At 33.2% G+C, this 26,360-nt stretch overlaps 1 protein-coding gene across 2 annotated transcripts; it reads left to right on the forward strand.

The window, feature by feature from the left end:
- The first annotated feature begins 7,126 nt into the window (after positions 1-7,126).
- On the forward strand, positions 7,127-22,265 carry LOC105204553. Of its 2 annotated transcripts, XM_011173661.3 has the most exons (6): positions 7,127-7,509; positions 13,580-13,645; positions 15,930-15,995; positions 16,061-16,223; positions 17,422-17,773; positions 20,018-22,265. In XM_011173661.3, the coding sequence occupies exons 1-6, from the start codon at positions 7,359-7,361 to the stop codon at positions 20,198-20,200; spliced, it is 981 nt and encodes a 326-aa protein (XP_011171963.2). In that variant the 5' UTR covers positions 7,127-7,358; the 3' UTR covers positions 20,201-22,265. The 2 variants fall into 2 exon arrangements, with proteins under 2 accessions (XP_011171963.2, XP_011171964.2); XM_011173662.3 differs by lacking the exon at positions 13,580-13,645 and having other exon boundaries at positions 7,146-7,509.
- Positions 22,266-26,360: the final 4,095 nt, after the last annotated feature.

Raw genomic sequence — 26,360 nt, forward strand, 5'->3', positions numbered from 1 at the left:
GCAAAAGATGGTTCTGAACTATTTAAAAATACGCACGTTTTCTTTCTCAAGGTAATGGCTTTTGAACCGTTCCTGTTAGGATGCTATGGAGATGTTTATTCGAAATGGAGAGCCACACAGGTCGCTGTGCCGACTTTGACGATAATAATGCGTATCACGTAAGCGTCTCGTGCACGTAAAGTCGCCTAACGAGTAAAGTACTTTTGCACCCGTCCGCTCCCTTTTTTCCGTGACATCTCCGTGACGTCTATTGTGGCAATTTACCTTGCACGTCGTATCATCGACCGAGTGTATGCCGTCGCTTTCGCGTACTTCCGCGTTCGCATAACCCGGTTAATCGAAGATCTCACGAACGAGAGAAACGGCCGTGCGAATTACATTTCGGACGATTACGCAAAATTCTCGATACTTTATGCACAATTTAATTTTTTTTCAAGACTCATACATGAACAACAATACCGCAATAAATTCTCGAAATTTAACATTATAATAATTAGACGAAGCTAATTAGAGCACGTGACTTTTAATGAGCAAATTAAATTGTAAAACTCTCAAAATTTATTAAACGTAAACTATGTAAGAAACGCACGAATGTTTTGACTCTCTTTGAAGATATTCTCAACGCATTATAATACAAAAATCTATAATCATCAATTGTGCCTCATTGTCATTCTAACAAGATTAAATTGTCGAATACAAAGTTACATCCCTGATGTTTTTTATATTATTATCCACTCATTATTCAAATTATTACAAGTAGTTGTTAAATAAAAATTTTCTAGTGAGCAAAACATCTAAAATCGACGCATAAGATATAACTTTAAGACATCTAACGTGCTACGCCATTTTTTCTATTGAGAAATGTGTTATATATTGTTTATTTATAATGTATTATATAAACAACTCACTGATCGATTACTATGTCGTATGATAAAATTATGAATGAAAAGTCAAATTAAAAATCTCATGCTATATTGTAAAATTTATATAAGATATTGTTTATCGTTACTTGGCATTTATTCTATTTAAAACAATGATAAGCTGTTCAACATATTTTTAAAGTTTAATAAAAATAATCAAAAATATATTTTATTGTACTAAAATATAAAATATATTTATACGTATAGTAGATATTAATAAATCAGAGAAAATTATAAAGTTTTTCGAAATGCAATGTGGTCCTGCGATTGCCATGACAAGTTTTCAAATTTTATGAGAAAATTCTCTCCGTATATGCTACGCATCATTCGCAGAGCTACATGATGTAACTGATGTCAGTTTATAATTAATTCAAAGAGGAGAATACCCAAAGCTCTGTCGCGATTCATTTATCAATCACCAATTGCAAAATTAAATATAACTGAATGCCTGAATTAAATATTGAATATTTTCCGTATGCTAGCGGAAGTAATTTCCACAAACACGGAAAATGAAATTGTTACATTGTCCCCGTCCGTAACACGTGTTGTACACGATTACGTCACCATTCTGCTCTGGCACATTTTTCGTGAGAGACCGAGAGTGACAATCGCTTACATTCATGGAGGAGCGAATTAAAACTCGCTACAGCTCGTTAATCCAGTTACACGCCGTAATAGCGCACACGGAAGCAGCGAACAAAAACGTTATTCAATACCGGACTAAAAAAAAAAAAAAGAGAAAATATAATCACAGTTCGAGCTCGCAGCGTGACGGTCGGTGATTCCTTCGCGCAAACGTTTTCACGGCAAAGTTACAACGAAATGTCAATATTATATTGCAAGTGCAAGGTCGACCATATAATATACACATAATATTTTGAAAAGCTAAAAATATTTTTCAAAACTAAAGGTGCGTGTATAAAATAATGTATTTATATATTTAAAATTTTTCCATTAATAACAAATGATTTTTACACGCTCATTTCTGGCCGTAGCCAACAATTCGACAGTAAGTCAAATAAACCATTCGTACTCACCACTTGTACCAACAAAGATCAATCTTCATCAATCTTTATCAATTCGGACTATTTTACGTGATAGATCACAGTAGTCGGCACGCTTAACCGTAACGTAAGAATACATAGACCTTCACTTTCGCTAGACGAGTTGTGCACAGGGTGTCCTATAATTGCAGCACATTTTAATAACGAATCTTAAAGATCAATTAATGTCAAAAATCTTAATAAGAAAATATCAAGATAATTTCCGAGTTACAAATACTGACTAATTTTTAACGTTATCAAAAGTTTGCGAATCCAGCTTTCGAACTATCCATGTACGGTACATGCACACCTATCGATTTATTACCTGCTATTACTGATCTGTTAATTATTTTGCTCCTCCTTTCAAGTTATCAAATTCGTTGCATTCACACAACACTCGTGAAAAGACGATTAATTACAATCGCTAATTATCGAATATGATAAAATGTACAATAATCGAGCGGCATTCCCGATGCGGCATTAATTACATGCGCAGCGCGCGTTTTGTTACGTAACACTAGTTGAAAAGTAATGTGAAAAGAATATCATCGCTCGAACAGCTATCACTGTAAGCCGTTCCAAACCCGCGCATTTGCGCACCGAATGAATCCTGATTGGCGGAGTGTTTTAACAAATCAGCGATATATACGCGGAAATATGGCCTGGACAACTTCAATCCGACCGACACTGTGCAATAAATAAAGTCGGGTTGATGGTCAATTAAGCAACGCTCGAAAATGTGTAATGGAAATTCGGTATTGATGCATGCGCAATATATATTTTTCCCGCGTAAATCCCGCGGAATACACGTATTATTATTAAAACGAACGATCGCCACCATTGATTTTCCCATCCGTCAACCGTTCGATTCGGCCGCACCCCCGCATCGTTCTCAATTTTCGAAAATAGTAGATGAATCACGTTCGGGATCGGCGGAAGAGCTGGAATCGGAGTGCGAAACGTACTCGCGGATTAAAGAGATAACTATCGCCCGCGAACGCAACGAAACGATAATTCCTATCGTCCCGTTCCTATCTCTACTTCAAAGGGATAAATCGCGCGGAATACCTGCCTCGATAAGTAGCCGATAGCTTTTACATTCGAATCACGAATCGTAAGAGCTAATCGATCGCGTGAGTTGGCAATTGATAATCGTTCATGGAAAATGATCGTATTCACGATATATGTAGGTATGATGCGCCAAAGGATAATGCCGCGACGTCCGCTACCTATCGACTCGAATTTAGCGAGGCGAATGATAAGTTGATAACGCGACCACTCGGATGGTCTATGCGTTCGAATTCGCCGAGTAATGTCAAAAAAAAAAAAGACTATGATTGTAAACGCAACAATCGCTGCGCGTTTTAAGCCCAATCCCTATAAACGTATAATATTATTTAAATTTTAAATATTACTCCTCCAATATTATTTAACAAAAAGTGGTTATATGTCCATTCCTCGTAATATTATATGAATATTATATAAATATTATATTAGAAATAAATAATATTATTTATTTCAATATTTTAAATTGTTAGGAATATTATAGCTTTTAAACGTAATAATAATAAAGTTTATGTATATTTTATGAATAATAATTCAAATTAATTAAAAAAAAAAAAAAATATTTGTAGAACATTTTTATACTGCTCCACAGATATTAAAATAATGTACAACAAATATTATATAAAGCGGACATATAACATTAATACATTATTCCTATAATATTAAAAAATATTAGATTCACGGAATATTATTTTAATGTTGCTTTAATTTTTAATAATATTCATATAACATTCTAGAAATGTTGTGTGCTTATAGAAATTAACCGAGCAATTTATGACATCCTATGACGTATCATTTATTTATTCCAACTGGACAAATATATTTCTATTTTATTTAGCATGAAAATATTTTGTATTATTCTTTAGTTTTATGATTATTTATATTATATGGCCATAATTATACAAGTAACATCCAATCCACATAAAGCCCGTTTCGAAGAAAATGCAAATAATACCTGATATTATTTAAAAATGTAGGTAAAAACTGTTTTAATTAAGCACATATTAGAATCTTTTTTAATGTAGAAAAATGTAACCACTAATTAAAATAATTTAAAAATTATAATTTTGTGAGCTGGATGTTTCTTACATAACGACAGTCATAATACTATTTTTTAATGCAAATTTTATGAATTTTGTAAAAAGATACTCTTGGTTAAAAAATTTTAACAATTATATTATATTATTCATATTTTATAATATTTATAAGCAAATTCCGAACTGTCTTGGCTTTAAAGTTTACTTTATTATTTCATATTAATTCCTATTTTCATATGTACAAAACTTTAAAATAAAAAAATGATCAAAATCTTGTTTTATTCATATCACATGTAAAAAAAATAAATAATATAATTGTTAAAACTTTTTAGGTAAATATATCTTTTTACAAAATCCATTAAATTTGTATTAAAAACACCATATCTAACATAAATAATAATAACACTAAAAAATAGTAATGAATAGTTGTATACAAAATGGAAATATAATACCTTTGTTCAGTTAGAATGAACAAACGATGCATCGCTGCAAAATATTTAGCGCTATAAAGTAAATGTACGTGTAAATTCTTTACGTTATAGATTAATATCAAGATAAATAGCATTTATGTATTGTATTATAGCATACTTCACGCGCTGTTTTGTGGACTCGATTTCGCTTCGTAACAATTAATTCCGCTCGGATGTTTCCAAAAGCCTAATAAAGGTATTATCGTGTAGTTAATTCTTATTCGACAAATGTGCTGCAAATTACATAAAATGTGTTCAATATAAAATAAAGATACACAACACGCGCGCGCGTGCATTACTGAATGCATTTATAATTCGTGTCAAAATCCAAGATAAAATTCTCTTTACAATTCTGCACACGTGACAAATAATATGAATAATATTTAAAAATCAAAATACATACAGATATAAAATACATATTATAATATACACAGAATTCAATGTAAATACGTAAAATTTTAAATATAATTTTATCCTAAAAGCTGACGCAAATTACAGACTGTTTAAAGCAAAATTTATTGGCAGATTATTTAATTCCTCCTTCATGAAAATGTGAATAATTGACTAATTTCTCCATTAAAAAAAAAATTATCGATTGCATTTAAAAAATGAAGATTAAATAATCATCACAATTTGTTGTTAATCAACTCCATGTTAACTTTGATTGCTAGTATGTAACATTTAACTTTAAAAAAAAACAAAAAAAAACGGCAAAATCAACTGAGCAGTAAACATTAACAACTGCTGTGAAAATGTTGTAAACATTAATAGCAGCTGACAAGTCGCCAGGCAAATATACGACAGATTATTGGTTCGTGCTACACTAATCACTACGGATCTTATTTACAGCTCAAAAACTAAACTGTGACCTCGATATTTTCGTTTTCGATAAACTTTCAAATCTCCCAACTAATCTCCATAATATGCAATTAAGATATCATATGGTGATTACGGGACACCCTATATGCATACATAGACGAGAAACGGATTGGCGTGATCCTTGGAATCTGTAACACGTGAACGCGCTAATAATAGATGCGCTAATAATAGATTCCTATTCACGTATGCCGCAGGATAATTCACGTCGCGTGGAAGCGTATCCACGTGCACTTGTGAGAGCAGGAAAAGCGTTTTATCTAGATAAGTATACGTTGAGGCGGTGACCATAAGAAAATCACTTATGTGATATGCGGGCTGATTTCACCAGCGTCGGTCAACTTTAGTCCCACTTTAACCTATCTCCCATCTCTTTGCAATTTTATCTCTCGCAAAGCAAAACCGGTCATCAATTTTGTAATAATACGTACGAGGTTGAAAGTTGCGCCATTCGGTCATATATTTTTTTGTGCGTGTTTCGGCCACCTAAGTGGCAAGAGCCGAGATTGAATCATGAGGGAACCATGCGAGTCTTCGTAAATATTGATGTCGATAAAGCAACGACCGCGGCCAGAGCGATAACACTATCGATATGACGCTGTCTTCTTTAAGAGACCCTTCAACCAATTTCGATTATTAACTTTAGCCGACGATTAACTTGATCAGCAGTGTTGCCAACATGGAGAGGAAAATGCTTTATTATTAGATCAAGACACAAAATTCGCTTCTTTTCTCTTTATAATATATTTCATTGATCGTAGCATTTGATATATTTTATAATTTTAACATGGATAGACTTATTAATTTTTTTATTATGATACGAGCTGTTAGTTACGCTGCTAATCAAGTTAATCGTCGATTAAAGTTAAGTGGAATTGTTTGAAGTGGCCTTAAGGATTACATGTAATCCTAAAAGCGCTAGAGTATTATTTAATATTAAATGATATTCCTGAAATATTTAGTATTAACAGAAAGTAGTTACATGTACATTTCCTGATAACATTATATGAAAATTATATGAGAAGTAAATAATATTATTTTAAATTATAAAGAATATTACAACTTTTAGATACCAACTTTAATAATTACAGAATTATTGAATTTGTTATACATTATAATTCACATTAATTTTTGAACAAAAATATTATTCATAAAATATTTTTATAATATAGATATTGAAATAATACACCACAAATATTATGTAAAAATGACATATAACATTAATACAATATTCCCATAAGATTAAAAAATATTACATTCTCGGAATATTATTTTAATATTACTTTCATTTTTAATAATATTCGTATAATATTCTAGAAATATTGGGCTTCTAGCGTACATCTATTATGCTTGCCTGTTAGAAAAAAAATGTTACGAATTATAAGATTCATACAAGCGCGTGCGAATATTCCAAATTACAAGTTTTACAGCGCAGATATTAAACGTCATTACAAATAAATTGCAAGTTAAGAATTCGAAGAATTCTACTGATATTCGCGCAAAATTCGTAGAAAGGCCCATCTAAACAGACATCTACTGCGATTCTCCAACACCAGAGACCTGTCTTGCCCCGAGCAATTGTCGCAAGCAGCTCATTTCGGTGCGAGTCATAGCTGAACGTCGAGCGTGCGTTAAATTAAATCGCGATGCGAACGCGTCGCTGCCGCGTGCGTGTACGAGCGCTCACTTTCGCTGGACACGTTCATACTTTTACATACGCACGTGCATGTGCGTGCAAGCAGGAGCGAGCGGCGATGACTCGTGCAGCAGCAGCAGTAGCAATAGCAGCAGGAGCGGTAAACGCTACCGGCACGACGACGACGACGACGACGGTTTTTCATCTTGCCAGTAAGCCTTCCTGCTCCCACGAGAGCGGGTCGATCGGCCTCTTTTACTCGCCGCGTTTTCCGCGGCCGATCTTATCTACGTCAGCTGTCACACGCGAGGATGAAGTGCCGCTTAACGAGCCGGGTCCCGAGGATGATGCGCATCGCCCTCGTCCTCGGGGTGGCGGTGGTGCACGCGTCGCCGGCCGAGCCCTTGCCCTCCAGCCTGCTCAGCGGAATCGGTAACGTCGCGAATACCGCAACCAATTTCCGTAAGTCGATCTCGCGATGTCAATCTCCCGATGTCGTCGAGTTTTATTTTACTCTTCGTACATTTTGCGTATTTATCAGAAATATAGCACACGTTTTCTTTTTTTTTTTTTTAGAAAGTAAAGATTTAAAAAAAGTCGATAATCAGAATTTATCTTTACAAATGTTTATTAAAAAGTTGTGAGATATGGTTAGATTCAATGTTATAAAAATGTCAGTTATTCAGTAACTACAACCGAGATTGTTTTTTAAATATTTTAAACAATTTACTAGATCATGTAAAAAAACTGTCAACCACAGTAATTGAGAATGTATCTTGGTGCCTAATATTATTTTATATAAATCTCAACTAAATTTATATATTTAAAAATATTTAAAATCTTCAAAATTTTACATAATTTATTTCAAACCGCTAATTATAATAAATTAATTCATTTCTCCACAACCGCGCATAAAAATTCAAGACAATTACATTAATTAACATCAATAATTTACATTATTTAATTACATTAATTATTTAATAACTCATAAATAATAAATATTGACGTAATAAATTTTGTAATAATTACTATATGTGTATAATTGCATATTATGCGTTTTTATAAGGTAACATAGAGGAATGTAAAAATTTATTTGTTTTATACAATAGGTTTTGGTGCAACAACAAACTAAAGATGTTGTATTTCATAAAGTTTAATTTTGTTAAGTAATTTGACATCTCCGTAATTTTATATGGCGCGTAAATTGATGATCCAACGCAAGATGCAATAAGGATTACCTACTTACTTATGATGAAAGAAGTCGCTTTGACAGTTTCGTAATTGTCGTCGACTTGGATCATTTAACCAATGCCAATCCCGAAACTCATTCGAAATTGAATTTCTTCAGAATTGAAAATTTAAATACTATATTAGTCAGAATGATTTTTAAATTGCCAACGTCATCAGAGATCTATAAAATAATTTTAGAATTTAGATTTAAACGTAATAGATAACGATGCTCGTAAAAGCGCTGTATTGTCGGCGTTCAATGAAAGTGAAAACGTAAATACGGCGATACAACGGTATCAATTAAGGATGAAGCGATGGATGGAAAGTTTAAGTAGGCAGATGTTAGATAACGATATTAGAGAGCTCTGAAGAGGCCTTTCCTCGACCGAGCGCGCCGCTTGAAAGTATTTGATTGATGGAAGTAAGACATGAAGGTAAATCTTTGAATTGTCGTACGCCATTTAAATAATTCCTGAATCGGGATCACGTAAGCCGCCACGCAAGAATTTCCTAAATATTGCAGTTGACTCGCCACAAAAATTTGCATAAATAGTTTGCATAAATTAATGAAGAATTTATTGTAACGCGCAGCGACCTAAATTTGTAATCGAATGCAAAATAGATTGCAGCTATACATTATTCCAATTCGATCGACCTCTTAGATAATAATTCATGCACACGTTTCTCATGCGAAATGATAAATGCTTCGTAACACTGACGTGTTTTTGTAAAAATGCAAATTGCATTAACAACAAACGTCAGAGTAGGACGATATGAAAGGCATTTGCGATAACTGTAGGTACGTTGTTAACATAAACGGTCAAGATGACATTACGATATTATGTAATTACCTAGAAAATAGTTGAAACGCAGATAAACTCTCTCTATTCAGACTGTCATAGGCTATAAATTACGATCGTTAAGATAAGTTATTAGTATAGTAACCAAATTATGCTCATAAATATAAATATATCTAAAGAAAACGTTACATCACGTACGAAAATTATTATCTCTAACTATGAACGTCGCGATCTTCAGTAATTAAGTTCGACTGATTAATTGAAAAAAAAATGGAATATTTCATTAGTACAGAAATGGAATATTTCATTAACAAAAAAAATAGAATATTTTATTAAGCAAAAAATGAAAGAACAATCATTTGGCTAAAAAAGTGTTTACTTCAAGGAAAATCGGAAAAACCAGGAAAACTTGGAATTTTCAAACAATTTCTGTCTTATCCTTGAAATTATGACGTTTCATGAAATTTTGGTACTAAAAAGAAAATATTTAAAATTTTAAATTTAAATTCTATCTTTCTCTTTATCTGGAAAAAATTAAAATTTCCCTGATGTATTTTTTTTTTATAATGCAAAATGTTGACAATTAATTAGTAAAAAATATGACATGTGTATCCACATAAATTCACGTACATTCTCGTCTCTCTAAAAAATTTAAAAATTTTTAATGCCTGTTTCCAGTAGATTAATTTTGATCCCAGTTTAACTAACATTTTTTTTCTTTTAATTCTAAGATTTAAAAGAAGGTAAAAAGTAAGTTAAACTGAGATCAAAGTTAATTCACTTTAACATGGACATAAAAGCGTTTAAACACATTTCAAATACTTCCGGTAAGTAAGATTTGTATATTGTGTATAGACACACGTAGATCGTTAAATGCCATTTAGCTCATATTTCTTTTTTTAGCCCTTTCTCCTATTTAACAATCGAAACTTCAGTTGCCTTTTTTAATAATATTGCGCAGCATTAAAAGAAGTAAAAGTAAATTTATTTCAAAACTGCATTCAAATATTATCTAATCTTATACAGTTCCCGGAAACTCCGAAAATTCTCAGAAAATTCTTTTACAAAGTTTGATCAAACACTCTGTGAAGATAAATCTGATTTCGCAGATTCGGACTGAACCAAAGGTTATCGAAGATTTCGAAGAACATAACGATTTATCACGCTAGCGTAAAAAAATACGGGTTAGCATGATTGTCTGCGGAAGCAATAATGACTCAGATTTATTAACGTGGAACGTTTCATGCGCACACGGAATGAAATATTCACTAATAGCGTGGGATTTTCGCAGTGTATAAGATCGACGGAAGATGCTCTTTATTCATTAACGTCAGCATTAGTCACGTCCGTGCTTGCAGGTGCGGCTATTTTGCACATAGCCGCGCCGCGAATGCATAATAACAGGAATTACGCGAATACGCGAATCGTTAATCTGTATTAACGCGCGACTTTTTATTCGCGGGACTGCCAGAAAAAAGCTGCGTAATCGCATAGCAACCTCGACGTCTTTTTGTAATGTCTCGGTCGAAAGTACTTTTGTCCGCAACGATCATTTAACGCAAGCGTTGTATTATTTAACATCCGTTGTCGATTTAAGAGCATTAAGAGCAAAGAGTAAGACGCAGTTCACGTGCCCTCTTCCAATTTGTTCGCGAGTAAGATTAGACAAATTTAACATCGCTAAATCGTTTGGTGCCCATTAACATGGTCGATTTCGTCGTCGGCAATACGTGTCGGTTACATAACAATGTCGCGCGATGAAAATAAAAAAAACCGTCGGCAAAAATTATTGCTTACTGACAGCGTTCTATTACGTCGTCGCATAAACGCGTTAGGAAAAAACTGAAACGCGTGATTTTTACATGCAACGCTCTCGGATACGCCGCTCAAAGCGCATCTGAGCGTAGCAAATCTCAACGTAACTGTTAAACCGCAAGAGAAAAAAGAACCGTTAAAACTCTTTAAGTTTCGTCAGATCCCGCGAAAGCGGAGCGACTGTTATATATTCGATAACTAATTTTCGTCAATCCTTTTGCGCATAATAATGAGCTGCTGTTAAACGTGGCGAATGCGTGGCCTTACGTTAGAGCGCCTTTGTTCTGCGGACAAAACCCTGCTTGAAATTCGATTAATCATTTAATTATCATACCAGAACCGCGAGATTACATGCATTTAACATGCATTTCTCGATCGGGAAGCCGATCCTAGCTAAAGTTCCCCTTTGTTGTTGTTACGATAAAACAAAACCCTCGCTTGAAATTTCATTAATCATTTAATTACCATATCGAAACCGGAGAACATTTAACAGGTCCCGCCGATTCCCGGATACATGATGGTCGATCTTCGCATCCGCAATCAGCGTGCCGCCAACAAACGGTTTAATTAACGCGTGCAAATAAAGGCGCCTTTAGGGTTGATTGCTAAATGCAACGTGCACGAACATCCTCTGTGTTACACGGTATAGGCATTAATATCAAAGTAAAAGCAGTCACGTGATCTAGAATATAATCTATCTTTGGATGTGAGAAGAATGGAGAGAAGCGCGCGAACACACGAGAGAGAAATACGAGACAAAACATATTTTATATATTATTCATGTGATATCGGATATCATAATTTACATTTGAGTTATAATGATGCGTCGAGAGTTTAAAATAAAATTGTATGTGTGTACCTATGAAAAAAATTTTTCTCTTATTAAAAAAATATAATTAAAAATACTTGGAGCATCCATGCACGTGAATTTAAGACGCACGCGTTTTGGAATTAAAATTAAAACTCTTGATCTTCCTATCGTTAATAAAAAGTAAGACACCTTATATTAGCTTACTTAAGCTCCTTCCTAATTTTTCGCTAAATTCAAAATTAGAAACCGATGGCTAGATTCAAAGTAGAAAGCATTTCTAAGCATTAATTTAAATTTAAAATATGGAACAATTTCAAATATTTATGTGGGTGGAACAAAGATTTTTACAAAAGGTATCATTTAGATCATAGTGGGCACACATGTACTCGATATGGCCTAATTATATGTTTTCCTCTTTTAACACTTTTTCAAAAAATGTTTAAAAAATAGATAATAAAGTGATCCAATATTGCATTAATAATTTTATTAACATATTAACGTGTTTATTAACATATTGACATATAAGTGTGCACAAAAAACTATTTTCGTCAACAATCTATTAAGTACATAATTGACTTATTGTAACCTTTCCGCCTTAACCCTTTCGCACTCGTAGTTGCCCTGAGGCAATAATTAGTCTTCAGATACGTCCAGATCTCAAACTAATCAATATTTGAACAACATTTTTATCTGTTCGAAACCGTTAAAAAGAAAATTACGAAAAAAATAAATATACCATCTCTGTATTATTAGGAACAATAATAAATAAAGAAAAATGTTTTTTTCCTTTTTTAAATAAAATTAATTCGGTGTTAAAATGGTTAAAATCATAACTTGTGGCGGATCTTCAGCTAAGGACCGCCCCCTCAGTTTTATTATTATTAAATTAAAAATTATGATCTGAATTAATAAAAGTATCAAAAAAACATTACAATCAGTGTGTGTACTTATCACTGATCTAAGCCATATTGGTTCTATCTTATAAAAAGTCCTTTTTTTCTTTGATTATAAGCAGATTATGAAAGCAAAAAATAAAAATAACGACTCGTACATACTGAAGCAAATAGCGTCAAGGTCAATTAATCGAGCAAATAAGATAAAATATTTAAAAAAATAGTGTATATATTGAAGTATTTTAAATATCACACGTCAATAAAACGAAACGTTTCCGCTTTACTTTTAGTCTTTCGTAAAAAACGCCAAACAAGCTATTAAGTTCATTTAGTTCCTACAACTGTAATATAATTAATCTTAACGTTGTGAAAATATGTATAACAAAAATATAAATTAAATACAGCGTTGTAAAATAAATATTAAGCTACAGTAATACGAACTGCGGAGTTTAATAACCATCATTTGATAGTTATAGAAAAAAAAAGTAATTTTTTCACGAAATATTAGATCACGAGAAACACAATCAAGAAAATTTTTCTTTTGACCTCATTGTTAACAACAGAATACACAAAGTGAGCAGTCAACTTTTGTAAACAAGTCACGTTAACAGCTTGTACGACATACTTGCATTATTTATTCAATTCACCACGTAACTGCTTAAAAACAGCAAGTAGGCCAGATTGGGTACTAAGCCATATATGGTATAGTTATCTTATTACTTGGGGCATCCTCACCTCAGGACAAATGCGTCATGCGATAATCGTTTGTGTTATTCTTCATTTATTGTTTAAAAAAAAAAACGTAATGATTTATATTATATTGCGTGAATTATGAAGCATGCACACTGAAAATTATTATTATTTACTTAATTATTAGTGATAATTAGTGACGATAGGAAAAGTTTTAATTGTGCTTTCAACCACTGATTAATCGGTACTTTCTTTGGTAGAATGCCTCGTTGACTTGTAATCGTTTGTTACAGTAACGGGAGTCGTGCAACGGCAAAAAGAACTATTGCATCGCGTTACGGACACTGCCGCGGACTACAGTATGTGTTCGCATAAATTGCAATGTTTATTCAAAGGCTTATGCATCCTCTTTACGCTTAGTACGGCTTCAGCGCAGCTTTGAAAAAGGAAAGCGAAAACAGGACAGCTTTTCGAAATTTGCAAATGCTTATGCGTACAACTGTATAAATGAAACACTATATTGAAATAGAAACGCTTTAATTTGAAGTCCCCAAAGGATCCCATAATTGTCCTTTACATATTCCAGGCAGCATGAAACATTGCTGCATGTTTTATGCTATCTAGGATTACTACTACAATTATTAATTTATTACATTATTATTTATATAAACTGTATAATGGGCTTAATTAAGATAAAAAAAAATAATTAATTTTAGTACACTGTCAAATAGTTCAACTTAATCTTTTAAATTTAATTCAGATGTTTAAAAATGAAAATTTGGATTCTTGGTTCCTACACTGTTAATTAAAAATATGTATGACAATTTGCAATCTACTTTTCGGATACTTTTTTTAGTGGGTGCTATTAAAAATTAGTTACATATAATTTATTATTTTGCAAAATTTCTATAAAATGTATCTCGAGAGATCACAATGTAAACCAGAGCATGTCAAAAAGTTTCAGCGATTATTACTTCCGTGCGGAGCGTTGAAGAACGTAATTCGCGTTAATGTAAACTTTTCCGAGCGCGCGTGGAGTCGACAAGCAGAGATGCAAATATGCAGACTTCTAACAGAGAAATAGCAACAGTAATTTGATCTGTAATAACGCAGTGTGGCGCGACGCTTTTGATTGAGAAGAGATTGTGTTTCTCTTTATTACAGATACGCTTGTAATTGCATTACAGAAGCTCGTGACCCAGATCGTTTCTTAATTTCTTTTTTGAGTAAGCGGTATCGAGTGGCGCTTTGTTGGCGCTTTCAAATAATCACGATCAAATTGAATGTTTACACGCTTTACTTATCAATCTTGAACGGTAACGGGAGAAATTAGGAAAATTCAACTCGGGCAACCTAAATGATATGTGCTTTGATAATTCAAATTTAAATAATTATAATTAGGATAGTTTATATTTGTTAGTTAAACCTGGAAAATTATGCATGCGCGCAAGTATTATGTATGCGGAATAATTAACGGACTTTCTTTACTAATTGCAATGTTACTTATAATCTCGCGACGCGAGAATTGCCAGCTATGAGATTAAAAGAGTAACGTAATTCGGATAATTAATGGCGCGTTATCACTCGCGATACTTATTTTTTAGGCTTACCGCACAACATATCGTCGAAATGTAGAGAGTGCTAAGAGCAAACAACAAAATAATAAACGTTTTAATAAACTCAGGAATAAATTAGAAGTCTTCCTGCATATTCTCCATTTAAATGCAAATGGTAGATGTCAAAGACCGAGAGGATTACATTGAGGAGTCAGCACAATGCTGATTAATTAATGATCTTATTATACAATTATGCTTGAAATTATTTCCGTGCTTCTATCTTTTCATTTTTCTGAGAAACCTGTGTGTTTTTTTTTATTGAACATTTCTCAGTTATTCAATTCCTTTTCCTGACATTATTATACATATATTATGTGGATTATATAATTTAAATTATGATAAATTGAATTATAATGTGTTTCCTTGTTAGTATAATAATTAAAAAATTTATTTTTTTTTTCATTTTAAATAAACTTAGGTTACATTCCAAAACGTCCTTTCCGAGGAAAACTTTACTCGAAATACATAGTACACGCAATTGTATTATATCAAGCAAAACTTTCCTCGGAGAGGGATGTTTTGGAATGTTGGTTAATTTAAAAATGAAATACGCATATTAGTAAACAAGTAATTTCTGCATTTCGAAAACAATAATTTCTCGATAAATGTTAGCATGAGATTTAATTTATTTTTCTCCTTCAAAAGGTTAAAGGTCCACTTCCCTTTTCGGAAATTAATTTTGTTATTTTTTCTTTAAAATCAATAAAATCATTTTGCGCGATACGTTTTAAATGCGCATGATTCATATCGCTAAACCGTATCAAGCCCTATAGAATTTGCAGTAATTTGTTTTCTATTATTCCACAAGACTATGTAAAGCTCGTCGTTTCGCACAACACTGTTTAATTACATTTTGCATATGTATAAATAATAAAGGGGAGAGTGACACAACACACAGGAAGCTCGGATCTCGCAGCATTGAAAGAGTTAATACCTAAGCAGCGGCAATATAACAAGTGGGCGCAACAAGATAAACGAGACAGGGAATGCAAATAAAGAGAAACCCTCGATTTTTTTTTGATTATAGTAACCAGCGCGGTGGAAAAGCCGAGAAATTTATTGCTTAATGCTACCAGAGTGACGACCGGATATAGTAAGTGTCGCGCATATCCAGTGTCACGTATTTATTAAGTTTGTATTAATTGTCAAATTGGGCAGTTGACAGTGCAGCCTCGATAGGTCTCGAGTTCAAGCTGAAAAGATTCCTAGAGAAATTCCGCACTCGGATGCGCAATGGTATTCCGGAATTAGGCATTCCTCCGTTGGAGCCGTTCACTCTCGACGAGATCGACATCGACATGGACAATCCAGAAATTGGAAAGTGAGTCGACAAATAGATACGCGTACACCTGATTCCAAAGAATATGAAAAATTCAGATTCAGAAAATTCAGACAAAAACAAAGAGAGTCTAGATACAAAATTTTAAGCCTCGGTGAAATAATTTCAGGTAAAAAAAATGTTTGGTTAATATAATTAAATATTTAGTAATGAGTTAGTAAATAATCAATAAAAAGGCTCAATCATTTAAAATTTTTTAAATACAAGATGTAAAGGACAAAACGAGCCACGTGATAATTGCTATGATATATGAATAAAATTATAAAATTAATCATAATTTAAACAATACAATTACTCAAACGTTTCGGTTATATATTAAGCCGTCTTTAGTCATGATACAAATTGTGTGCAATGAAGTAATTAAATCCGTTCGATACAATTGCTAGCGGAATACATTTAATGATGCTTTAAAACATGGTGTGCAATGAAGTCTCAACACATGATTACATCAGTTCGTTACAATTGCTCGTGGAATACATTTAACGATGCATTGAAATCATAGTAACTTTTTGAGATACGTAGATGAGCATGTAACGTTCACAATGTAATGCGATCGATTTTTAATTTACTTCATTAGACTAGCAGTAATTGGATAGGATCAAAATACTGAAAAGTGTCACCAGATAAAGAAATAAATTGTCAAATGCCGAATATATTGAATTAAAATTATTTCACCAAAGCTTAATAAAGCTATTATCCAAGCTTTATTATAATCAAACTCTTTTTCCAGTGTAGTCTCAATATACAGTTTTAGAAGACACACTACAAAAAGATCCATAAGATCAAAAATGATTTTAAATAATACATTTTTCGCTAATAATTTCATTAACATGGTTATAACTTCACTGAATTTTAACTTTATTTAATAGCAATAAAAGTGTAATAGCTGACAAAGTCAATGTCAAAGTTTTTTTCAGTTAATGTAGTAGTAGAATAAAAATTCAATAGGACATTATATCAGTTTTGATAATTGATTTCACACGCATTGTCTGTATTTACGTACATTTCAACTTCACTTTATCGATCGTAAAAAAGGTATACTTCCTAGGAAGTGTATTCTGTGAATATTCAAAACGTATTTGCTTCGCCACTTAGACATCAATTGTTGCAATCTCGCAACGTGTTAATGCTTCCGCAAACAAGACGTGCGTAAAACGTGATCGTAAATCTGTTTTCACAGCATATCCTTAGTAATCGAGAACCTGGAAATGAGGAACCTATCGACTTTCTTGATCGACCGAGCCAAGTTATCGCTAATCGGTCCTACTATCACCATCAACATCTCCATTCCGGAGATTTACGCATCGGGGCATTACAACATTTCCGGGGTACTGGGCGACACGTATCAACTACGCGGCGCGGGCTCTTTCCAAACGATCGTGCGCGACTTCCGCGCTTACGTGAACACCGTACTGGGCTACGCCAGAGGAATGTATTTGAAGAGATTCGACCTCGACTTCTCGCTGCGCACCATCAAGATGCACTTGGAGAACTTTATGGGCGGCGAGGGAATCGCACAAATTATGAGCAAGGTGAGACTAATAAGCACAGTTTTTTTTTTTTTTAACGGGTTTTCATCTATTTAAGCGGTAAACGATCAGTTAAGAAGATCTTTGACTTTGTGATGAATGAAAATAATGTTTCGTTTTACAAGTACATTTGAATATCACATGAAATTTTAATATCGGAGTACTATTTTCTTTGATCAAGTAAAATGTGCACAATTTAAAAATTATTAACTTTTAAAAAATATAAAATGTTTACAAAAATGTTGATTGCGAATAATAATTGCCTTGATAAATATCTACTTAAATTTTAACTGCTTAACGATTATAATGGTATTGTAGTCTTAAAAAGGCATGTATCATTATATACGATTTAATATAAAAAATTTATGTGATAATAAAATTTATACGATCATGAAAATAAAAAACATAATATGGTAATTATTTAGTAATAAACGGTCATTCGCTGACGCATCCTAATTATCAAGTTATTTTACGAGAATATTTCTTGGAAACAATAAAATCTTTTTTCAACATAAAAATTCTGACAATAAATACCGTATCCTAACCATTAAATAAAGATACAAAAGGTATATTCTGAGTGAGAGAGAAACTGACTGACTGACTTTTGTTTACATTCAAGGGCACTGCCCTCTAAGAATATTTATAGTTTAGAAATACAAAGTAAGTTATACAATGAATGTACAATTGTGAGATAATAAGTATAGAAAAAAAAATAAAAAGAAAACTAAACTAAAATTGACAGAAATTAAACTTAACTAAAATTGAGAAAAGTAAAACTTAATTATATACAGTGAAGATTTTATTTCAAGTTAGCCAATAATTAAGTGATTGATTTCGAAAATGAGATAAAGTGTCAAAAGAGAGAGAAAGAGAGCTGAAATTTTATTTCTATTTTCGAGCTCTTTTTTTGTGCCTCAAAATAATAGTTATCGGAAAATCAGACCTAGTAAATAAAAATGAATTGAAATGGATACAAATGAATTCATTTCGACATCACGCTTTTCAAATTCACGCTTCTTATATTTTAAATCCATTTGAATCAAAATAATATAAATATATCCAAATTCAACATTATGAATAATTCGTATTTCAATTCATTTGACTAAAAATAACATAATGAGAGTATAAATCCATCCGAATTCCAAATAATAAATAGCTCATTTCGTATTTCAATACATTTAAATCCAAAAATAATGAGGACATGAATCCATTCAAATTCAATATGATAAATAGCGCATTTCATATTTCAATCCATATAAGTCCATTTGAATCCAAAAATACTCCGCAATTAATCTAAACGGCAAACTCGAATAAATTAAATTGCAATTTTCAAGTCATTTAAATCTATTTTCGTTTGCTGAGGATCCACTTGAGTGTTTCAAGTATCAAAATAAAAGTGAAAGGTCTAAAGTAAGAGGTAACTGATGTCGAAAGAGCAGAAGTAAAATTTCGACTCGAGAGAAAAAATCTCTTAAACACCAAAGTAACTAGAATTTCATAGACGTCTTCATAAAATCTACATAAAACTGTAGGCATGTAAAAAAATAACCTTTTAAATGAAAGAAAGATAAAATTTATTTTACGATAGTCCTCGTAATATCTATCCGAGAAGATGACTTTGCAATTTCACACTCCACAGAGATTTATCGCACTTTTTTTAAAATCTCAACCGTTTTCGCGGAATTGTTCGTTTTACGATCAGTTACTATCTTGCGAGGTAATATTTATCACAAGAAAACTTTTTTACGGTCGTTCCGACTTTATTCGCGATGCACGCAAACATCAGTGGGGCGAGGTCGCATTTATCCGGCCATTGAAACCGAAATTCCATGTCGCTCGGCGAATATTAATCGCACGATTCATTCGCGTTTCACCTCGGCGCCAACGGGGATCTCGGCTGCGCAACTGTCGATTTGAACACGTGTCGCCAATTGATAACCACCAAATGACTGCAATAAATCGCAGATTACTGGTACGAGCATTGAAAATGTGATACAATTTATACATAACCCGATACTTCGACAACGAAAAATTACAGCGATTTTAATATAACTGCGCGTCATACATTTAATTTTCTCTACAGCTAAATTTCAGATTAAATAATACTCGGAATCGATGCTCTGACGTAAAATTCCAGCGAAATAAAATCACCGCAGGATGGATTTTATCTGGCGCGTCGCCGCGCCGCGCCGTTGTGAAGCACGACGGGCATTTCCGATTGTAACAATCAATCCTATCGGTTTACAGGTCTTCGAGGATTTAACACCGGAAGCACTGGACATCATTAAACCGGACATATTGCCACCTATCCAGGATCACGTGGCGAGCCACGTGAACGAGACGATTCGTCATTTGACTATGAGGGATCTGTTTCGCGTTCTCCTGGGGGAGTACGAGTTCGGTGATATCACGCATCTACTGATACCCTGAGGAGCCATCCGCGAAAAATGTGCAACCATCGAAATGCACCGCCCGAATTATCGGGTCGCGCAATTACGAGCGCAATAACACGAGCTAAATGTATCTGACAAACGCGTCGTCGTCCGGGGGTCTTTGTTCGAGGTGTGAGGGATCGATTGCGAACGAAGTACAATGCACCGTGGTGTTGCTACGGAGCGTACAATACCCGCGACGACAATAAAACGTGGCGGGTCGAGTCGATTTTGAAGTCGGCTTTGTATTACGTAATACGCGTAGACCACTCGAAGGTCTTCGACTACCTTGCCTGATGCTCATCTTCGATTACCCATTGTCTTGCCGAGGAGGGAGTGTCTTACGCGCGACGGTGCGAGTTACTGACTTCCTTTCGTTTTATTTTTCTCTCTTAAGTAAAGTTGAATTAACTCTTTTCGAAAACTCCCCCTTTTCCGCGATAATTAATTCGCACAAACGATTCTTATTGAAGATTCAAAAGTTGGATCCGCACTGCTCGTTACAAGAAATTAAGAACTAGTTTACGCCGTAGCTCGTATGCACGCGATTTACATGATTCGACTATACAGTAACTCATCTCGTTAGCATCTGCTTAGGAAAAGCTGCCGACGGCGTAATTCCATGCGAAGACACCGTATGGTCTCTCATCACCCAGCCCGCGAGTGCACCGGCGAAAGAGGCGAAATGTTTAATTCATCGAATCGCTCGGTGAATCCCGGCGCATCTCTAATCCGCTGATAAACACGAGCGAAAGTATTACGACCTTGAATGACGATGGCGTCCAATCTTCAGCATTGCGAAATCGTCGCCAGCCGTGTTCATCCACCTAGGTGTCGGTGATCGATGATGAACGAGGCGAAACCGTGGAGAGACGATTTTACAGTGATGAAAAACTATTAGCAAAATGACTCGCCATTTTTTTTTCTCGAAACTGTTGTACAGGGTAAGGCACTCGAATCTTTCAGCGTGTGCCATTCATCGCGCATCAATTTTCATTGGTTGCTGTATATTGCAAATAATAAATTTTGTCAACTCTACGAAAATAAAGTCAATGAAAAATCTATTCTTGCTTTCAATTATCGCTTTATTTTTTTAATACAAGTAAATATAGTATTAATTTAATTAAAAATTTGATAATAAAGATAATAATTGTTAATGTTTCACGTATACTTACAACATTTCTTTAATAATTTATAAATTCTTCTTAGTGACTATGACTGAAATTTGTCAAATGCTTTTCAAACTCTTAAGTAATTCCAAAAACAGAATATAATTTTTAAAAAAATTTCTATATATAAAGTCGTTTAATTGTATAAAATTTCCTAAATTTGGGAGCGCTACGTATGACAGTTTCTACTTCAATATTACTTTCTACTTTCAATTTCTAATTACCAAAGAGATAATATTTCATAATATAAAATGATTATTATCTATGTATCGCATTAGAAAATTAATTTATAAATTTATTTGTTAAAAAAATAATTCGGACCAACGTTACATCTGAAGTTATTTCAATAAAATGATTCTTTTTCCTTTTGCAATTGCTCTGATTATCAAAAATCATTTGCAATGATCAGCACGTGCGGATTATTTTCATGTTAGCGTTCAAATTTCCGTCTATAAATTATTATGTACAAACGGTATATAATATGTAATGTGTACTGGCACGTATACAGTTTGCCGGAACATCGTACACTATTAAATTAATTGTTATACTATAATTATGTTAAACGCAATATGCGCCATAAACGTCAGTTAGGATTATAATTATAATTAAAAAACAGTGTGTATGAAGAGTAGCGGAATCAATGTTGATGTTTTGTTAACTGTTATAAGATAATTTAGTGATAATGTGTATATTGTTAATGGAACCGCATTATTTACTGATTTAAAGATTGTCGCTTTTTGTAATAATCATAAAGTTTATTAAATATTCATGATGTTACAGTTTTTGTACATGTATCGAATCGCAATTGTAAAATTTTGACACAGTAACGATTTTACGATTAATCGTTTCTACGTGGACACGAATTAATTAAAGAAACAATTTATTTTCCCGATACTCTCTCGCTTTAATCCTCCGATTATATTATCGGATTTATCCTATTAGATCGCTGAACAGGGAATCCGTACACGTAATCTTTTAAAATAATTTAAAAAATTAAAACTTAAATTTCGATGACAAGGTATAATCTTATTTATATCACGTACGTAATTGATGTTATTGAAAATTTGCTGATAAATCAAGATCGCAAATCTGTCAAATAAATTTCATTTGATAATTTTTTTTTGTAAATCTTCAGATAATATTTTTCTACAGCGTTCTTAAAAACGATTTGGTAGTGTTCATTGTTGCGACACGAACCATCTACTAATCAATCATCCTTCATCACTTGTGTCGATCAGATGCTTTTAAACAGATTAAAAAAGATTCTCAATTTTGAGAGTCACCAATTTGATTATTTGCACATTTCCATTTTCCGATCTTAGTTTTATATCCAACGCTTTCAATAGAATTTAATCAATCACATAAATACCTTTTTAAATCAAGGAAGTTGAAGTTGCTTTATTTATATCGCGATCGCAAAATCATTTTTTTGTTTACAAAACGATAAATTAAACAAGATTCATCTCGGATTGACGACAAAAATCATTTGTTTCAGCTTTGCAGCAAACTAACGTGCAAAATATATAAAAAATGTATGGTTAAGATTAAATAAAAAATAAATCAAAAGATCAATTAAAATGGAATTTATGTACGGATTATCTTTTATCTCTCATTTTAATATACAAAACTCTTTTCTAATCGCTCAATACGAGGGTTCTACTGTATATGAATCTTTCCAATACATTCTTTTAATTATTTTGTACAGAGTTATCGAAAAATCAGTAGTTTACGAATTATTTTATACTTTATTCTCTACCATATATCCGTAATATAAAGTCGTAAATTTTCAACTTTTTGATAATTGTACTTTAGTATTTTTATAGAATAATTAGATGAAATCAATTACTTGAAACAAATAGTTTCAGAAATAATAGTTAATAACGCTTTAAATGGTCCACTTTATACAAGAAATTATTTAACGATTCAGTTCTATATCGAGTATGAAATAGAAATTTGCTTTAAATTGCCAATCCAATTATTATTATAATTCCTGCAGTGTTATTGTGATAAATTGTTCGAGCTAGATCGTAGATTTCGAATTACGCAGTTGTATACGCACGTTAACTCCTCTAGACGTTTCAACGCATACATCCACGTTCGTCACTAAACCAACATTAAGGCGTCGTGGGCTTGGTACGCGCGGTACGGAGCAACACTTGTGTCGAGCAAGAAAATCAATTTATTCGCGTGCTCACTGCCGATGAAAAAATTTTATGCCAACGTCGTTCATACAAATGTCGGTCTTGCCATCCGCACCGATGGAAATTTCAATCCCTTGCCGGAGGGGCTAATAAATACCGTGCTACGAATACGTGATTGTCAATAAGGGTACAGATCATCGTCCCTACGTTATTCCTATCGAGATGCTCATCGGTTATCGATAACAGCTTATCTGGCGCCGTCGACTACCGTTTGTTTAACCAAGGCGTGAAAACAAACAATCGTCTTGTCTTTAAGCATCCGTGAATCAGCGAATTTGCAGAACATCGCATTTAGAATCTTTACAGATTCTGCGGAGTTACAGACGAAGGACATTCTTATATTTTCTCTTACATCGCCGAAAGTGAGATCAAGTTAAATTAAAAAAAAAAGTGTTTAATAAGTCTTAAGTTTATTTTTTGTCACTCAATCATTTAATATATGAATCTTGAAGATTCACGTAGCCTTGTACAATATAATATATCAAAAATTTTGAATCTAAGAATGCAGGATTGATATCCTTAGATCTGATAAGATAATGTTGCTCGAACAATTTCAACAGTAACATAATATTTTGCGCTTTCAAATACAAAAATATACAATATTGTTTGTACATCTTGATCATTTGGTATCCAACCTTCATTAACTTGCCTTCTTTAATATAATCAATAGAAGATTAAATATCACAAGAGCGGATCTCTAATCTATATTTGTCGAATACTGCTGAAAGTAATAGCCATTGATGAATGAGTATGTTTCTACGGGATTAAATCACCGCCGCGTATTATCATTACCGCTGATACCATGAGCTTCCATTCACATGATACCTATCATCAGTCTGCGATCACGCACATGCGTGGGCTCTGCCATTTAATCTCGCAAAGTGCACATCCCTGCGGAGTCATACTTTTTGCAACACTCGCTCTCTATTTAATGCTAAAGAGCAAATCAAAGATCGGTGACCTTTTTTTTTGTGTCACAACGTAAACTTGAGTCATAAATTTTATCAATTTTTAAATTAGAGACGCCCAGATAAAACCGCGTGGCTTATTTTATTATGAGCATAACAGGAAAGTTTCATTTTCAACTTAAATCTTAATAAAAATAAATAAATAAAGAAAATATCTCTGAAGAAAAAGAGTATAGAAGAAAAAATGTCGGTCTTATTGCAGTTTCTACAGAAGTTCGCGTTGACACTTGCACATTTATATCAATTAACGTACTACTGCTCCTTTCGACGTTAAAAGTTCGTACATGTACGAGCTTCTACAATTTAAGCTTCTTCACTTACTATCAGGGAGACGTTATTACGTACCAGAATACGAGATATTTTCCATGCTGCCTATTGAGATGTTTTCATTTCATGGAATTTTGTTGGGTACGATAGAATTCAATAATCTCGAAAGATTGCGCGACTGGAATTCGATTCGTTGATAATACGTGAGAAGTAGATAGCGTGGAAAGCCACTAAATACTCGCGAGTATTTGACGAATACTAATCAGTCGTGTTTGATTGAATAACACGTAGGTGGGCAAAACCGTGGGAAATATGCAGGTAGCGAATTTTCGATAATGCAGATCCTCGACGAGACAACGCTGTGCGGTCAGAGCTTCAACAATAGATCACGCGCATGACGTACGTACCCGCGAGGATTGCACCGCAAACTCAGAATGTAAACGACATTCGTCTACGGTCAGTACGTAAGCCTGTTAATTATTCCTGTTTACGATACCGCTTAATGAAAGAGCAAAGCCATCATGACATTGTTTCTTTTGCGTTTGTTCTTATTTCGCCGTGGGATAGGTGTTGCGACGTATAAAGTAAACGTTCCTCGTTATACGAGCCTTATACGAGGCGCAATATTTACGAAGATCGCTATTTCTTCAGTAATTGACTTTTACGACGCGGTAGTCGTTCACCTTGGGACAAAAGCGCTTGGACAATCATCTCACTTGATTTCTATAGTGAAATACAAAGCCGAAAGTAACGCGCGTATCGAAAATTCCGTTTGACATTATCTGTTGTTCAACGAACCGTGTAAAAGAAATTTTACACCAGCTGAGCGTTCCAATCAGAGTTGAAACGTTGTAAAAGTACGTCGAACGCTTCGCTATCGATCGAAGTGCACCAATCGCGATTACAAAGTTGCACAAATTTCTTGGCTCTGTTCCATTTCAAGCTTGGCGAATCTCAGCGAGAAAACTTGACATTTCGTTATGCAAAAATAGCTTACAATTCAAAAACAGCTAAACAAGTTTACCGAACGCCGCACAATTGTTTGTCAATGTTAAGAATTGAAAAAAAATCATCTACAAGCGGAAAGGTAATAAAAACGGACAAAAAAATTTTTTAAAAAGATAACATCTTAACTGTTAATAAATATTACAACCTTTTTACCATTAAATTAAAAAACATCTTGGAATTAAAATCCTATTGAAAAAATTAAAAAAAAAAAAAAAAACAAAGAATTCTGTGTCCAAATCTTTAAATTTAAACATAAATAATTGATGAATCTTAACAATCATAGCTAAATCTGAAATGCTAAAATAAGCGCACAATAAAAGAATATTGGATATTAATTAAGGATAAGAATTAAAATTTTAGAATCAGTTTCCTTATTGAATACAGATAAAATTGTAATAAGTTATGTTGTATCTTGTATGACACATTTAAATCTTACGTTTCATTCATATCAACTGTACGTTACGTTTAATATTCATTGAAAGAACTGATTCTAAAATTTTAATCCTTATTCCTAATATCTAATATTCCTCTATTACGCGCAAGGC

The sequence above is a fragment of the Solenopsis invicta genome, chromosome 3 (assembly GCF_016802725.1).
Source record: "Solenopsis invicta isolate M01_SB chromosome 3, UNIL_Sinv_3.0, whole genome shotgun sequence".
NCBI classification, from domain to species: Eukaryota; Metazoa; Arthropoda; class Insecta; order Hymenoptera; family Formicidae; genus Solenopsis; species Solenopsis invicta.

Bases quoted from the DNA above. Each gene is read 5' to 3' on its own strand.
- LOC105204553 (XM_011173661.3), top strand. From the start codon at position 7,359: ATGAAGTGCCGCTTAACGAGCCGGGTCCCGAGGATGATGCGCATCGCC. The intron at 13,646-15,929 runs GTATGTGTTCGC...TTTTGATTATAG, and splicing joins GGACACTGCCGCGGACTACA to TAACCAGCGCGGTGGAAAAG. The intron at 16,224-17,421 runs GTGAGTCGACAA...CTGTTTTCACAG, and splicing joins GACAATCCAGAAATTGGAAA to CATATCCTTAGTAATCGAGA.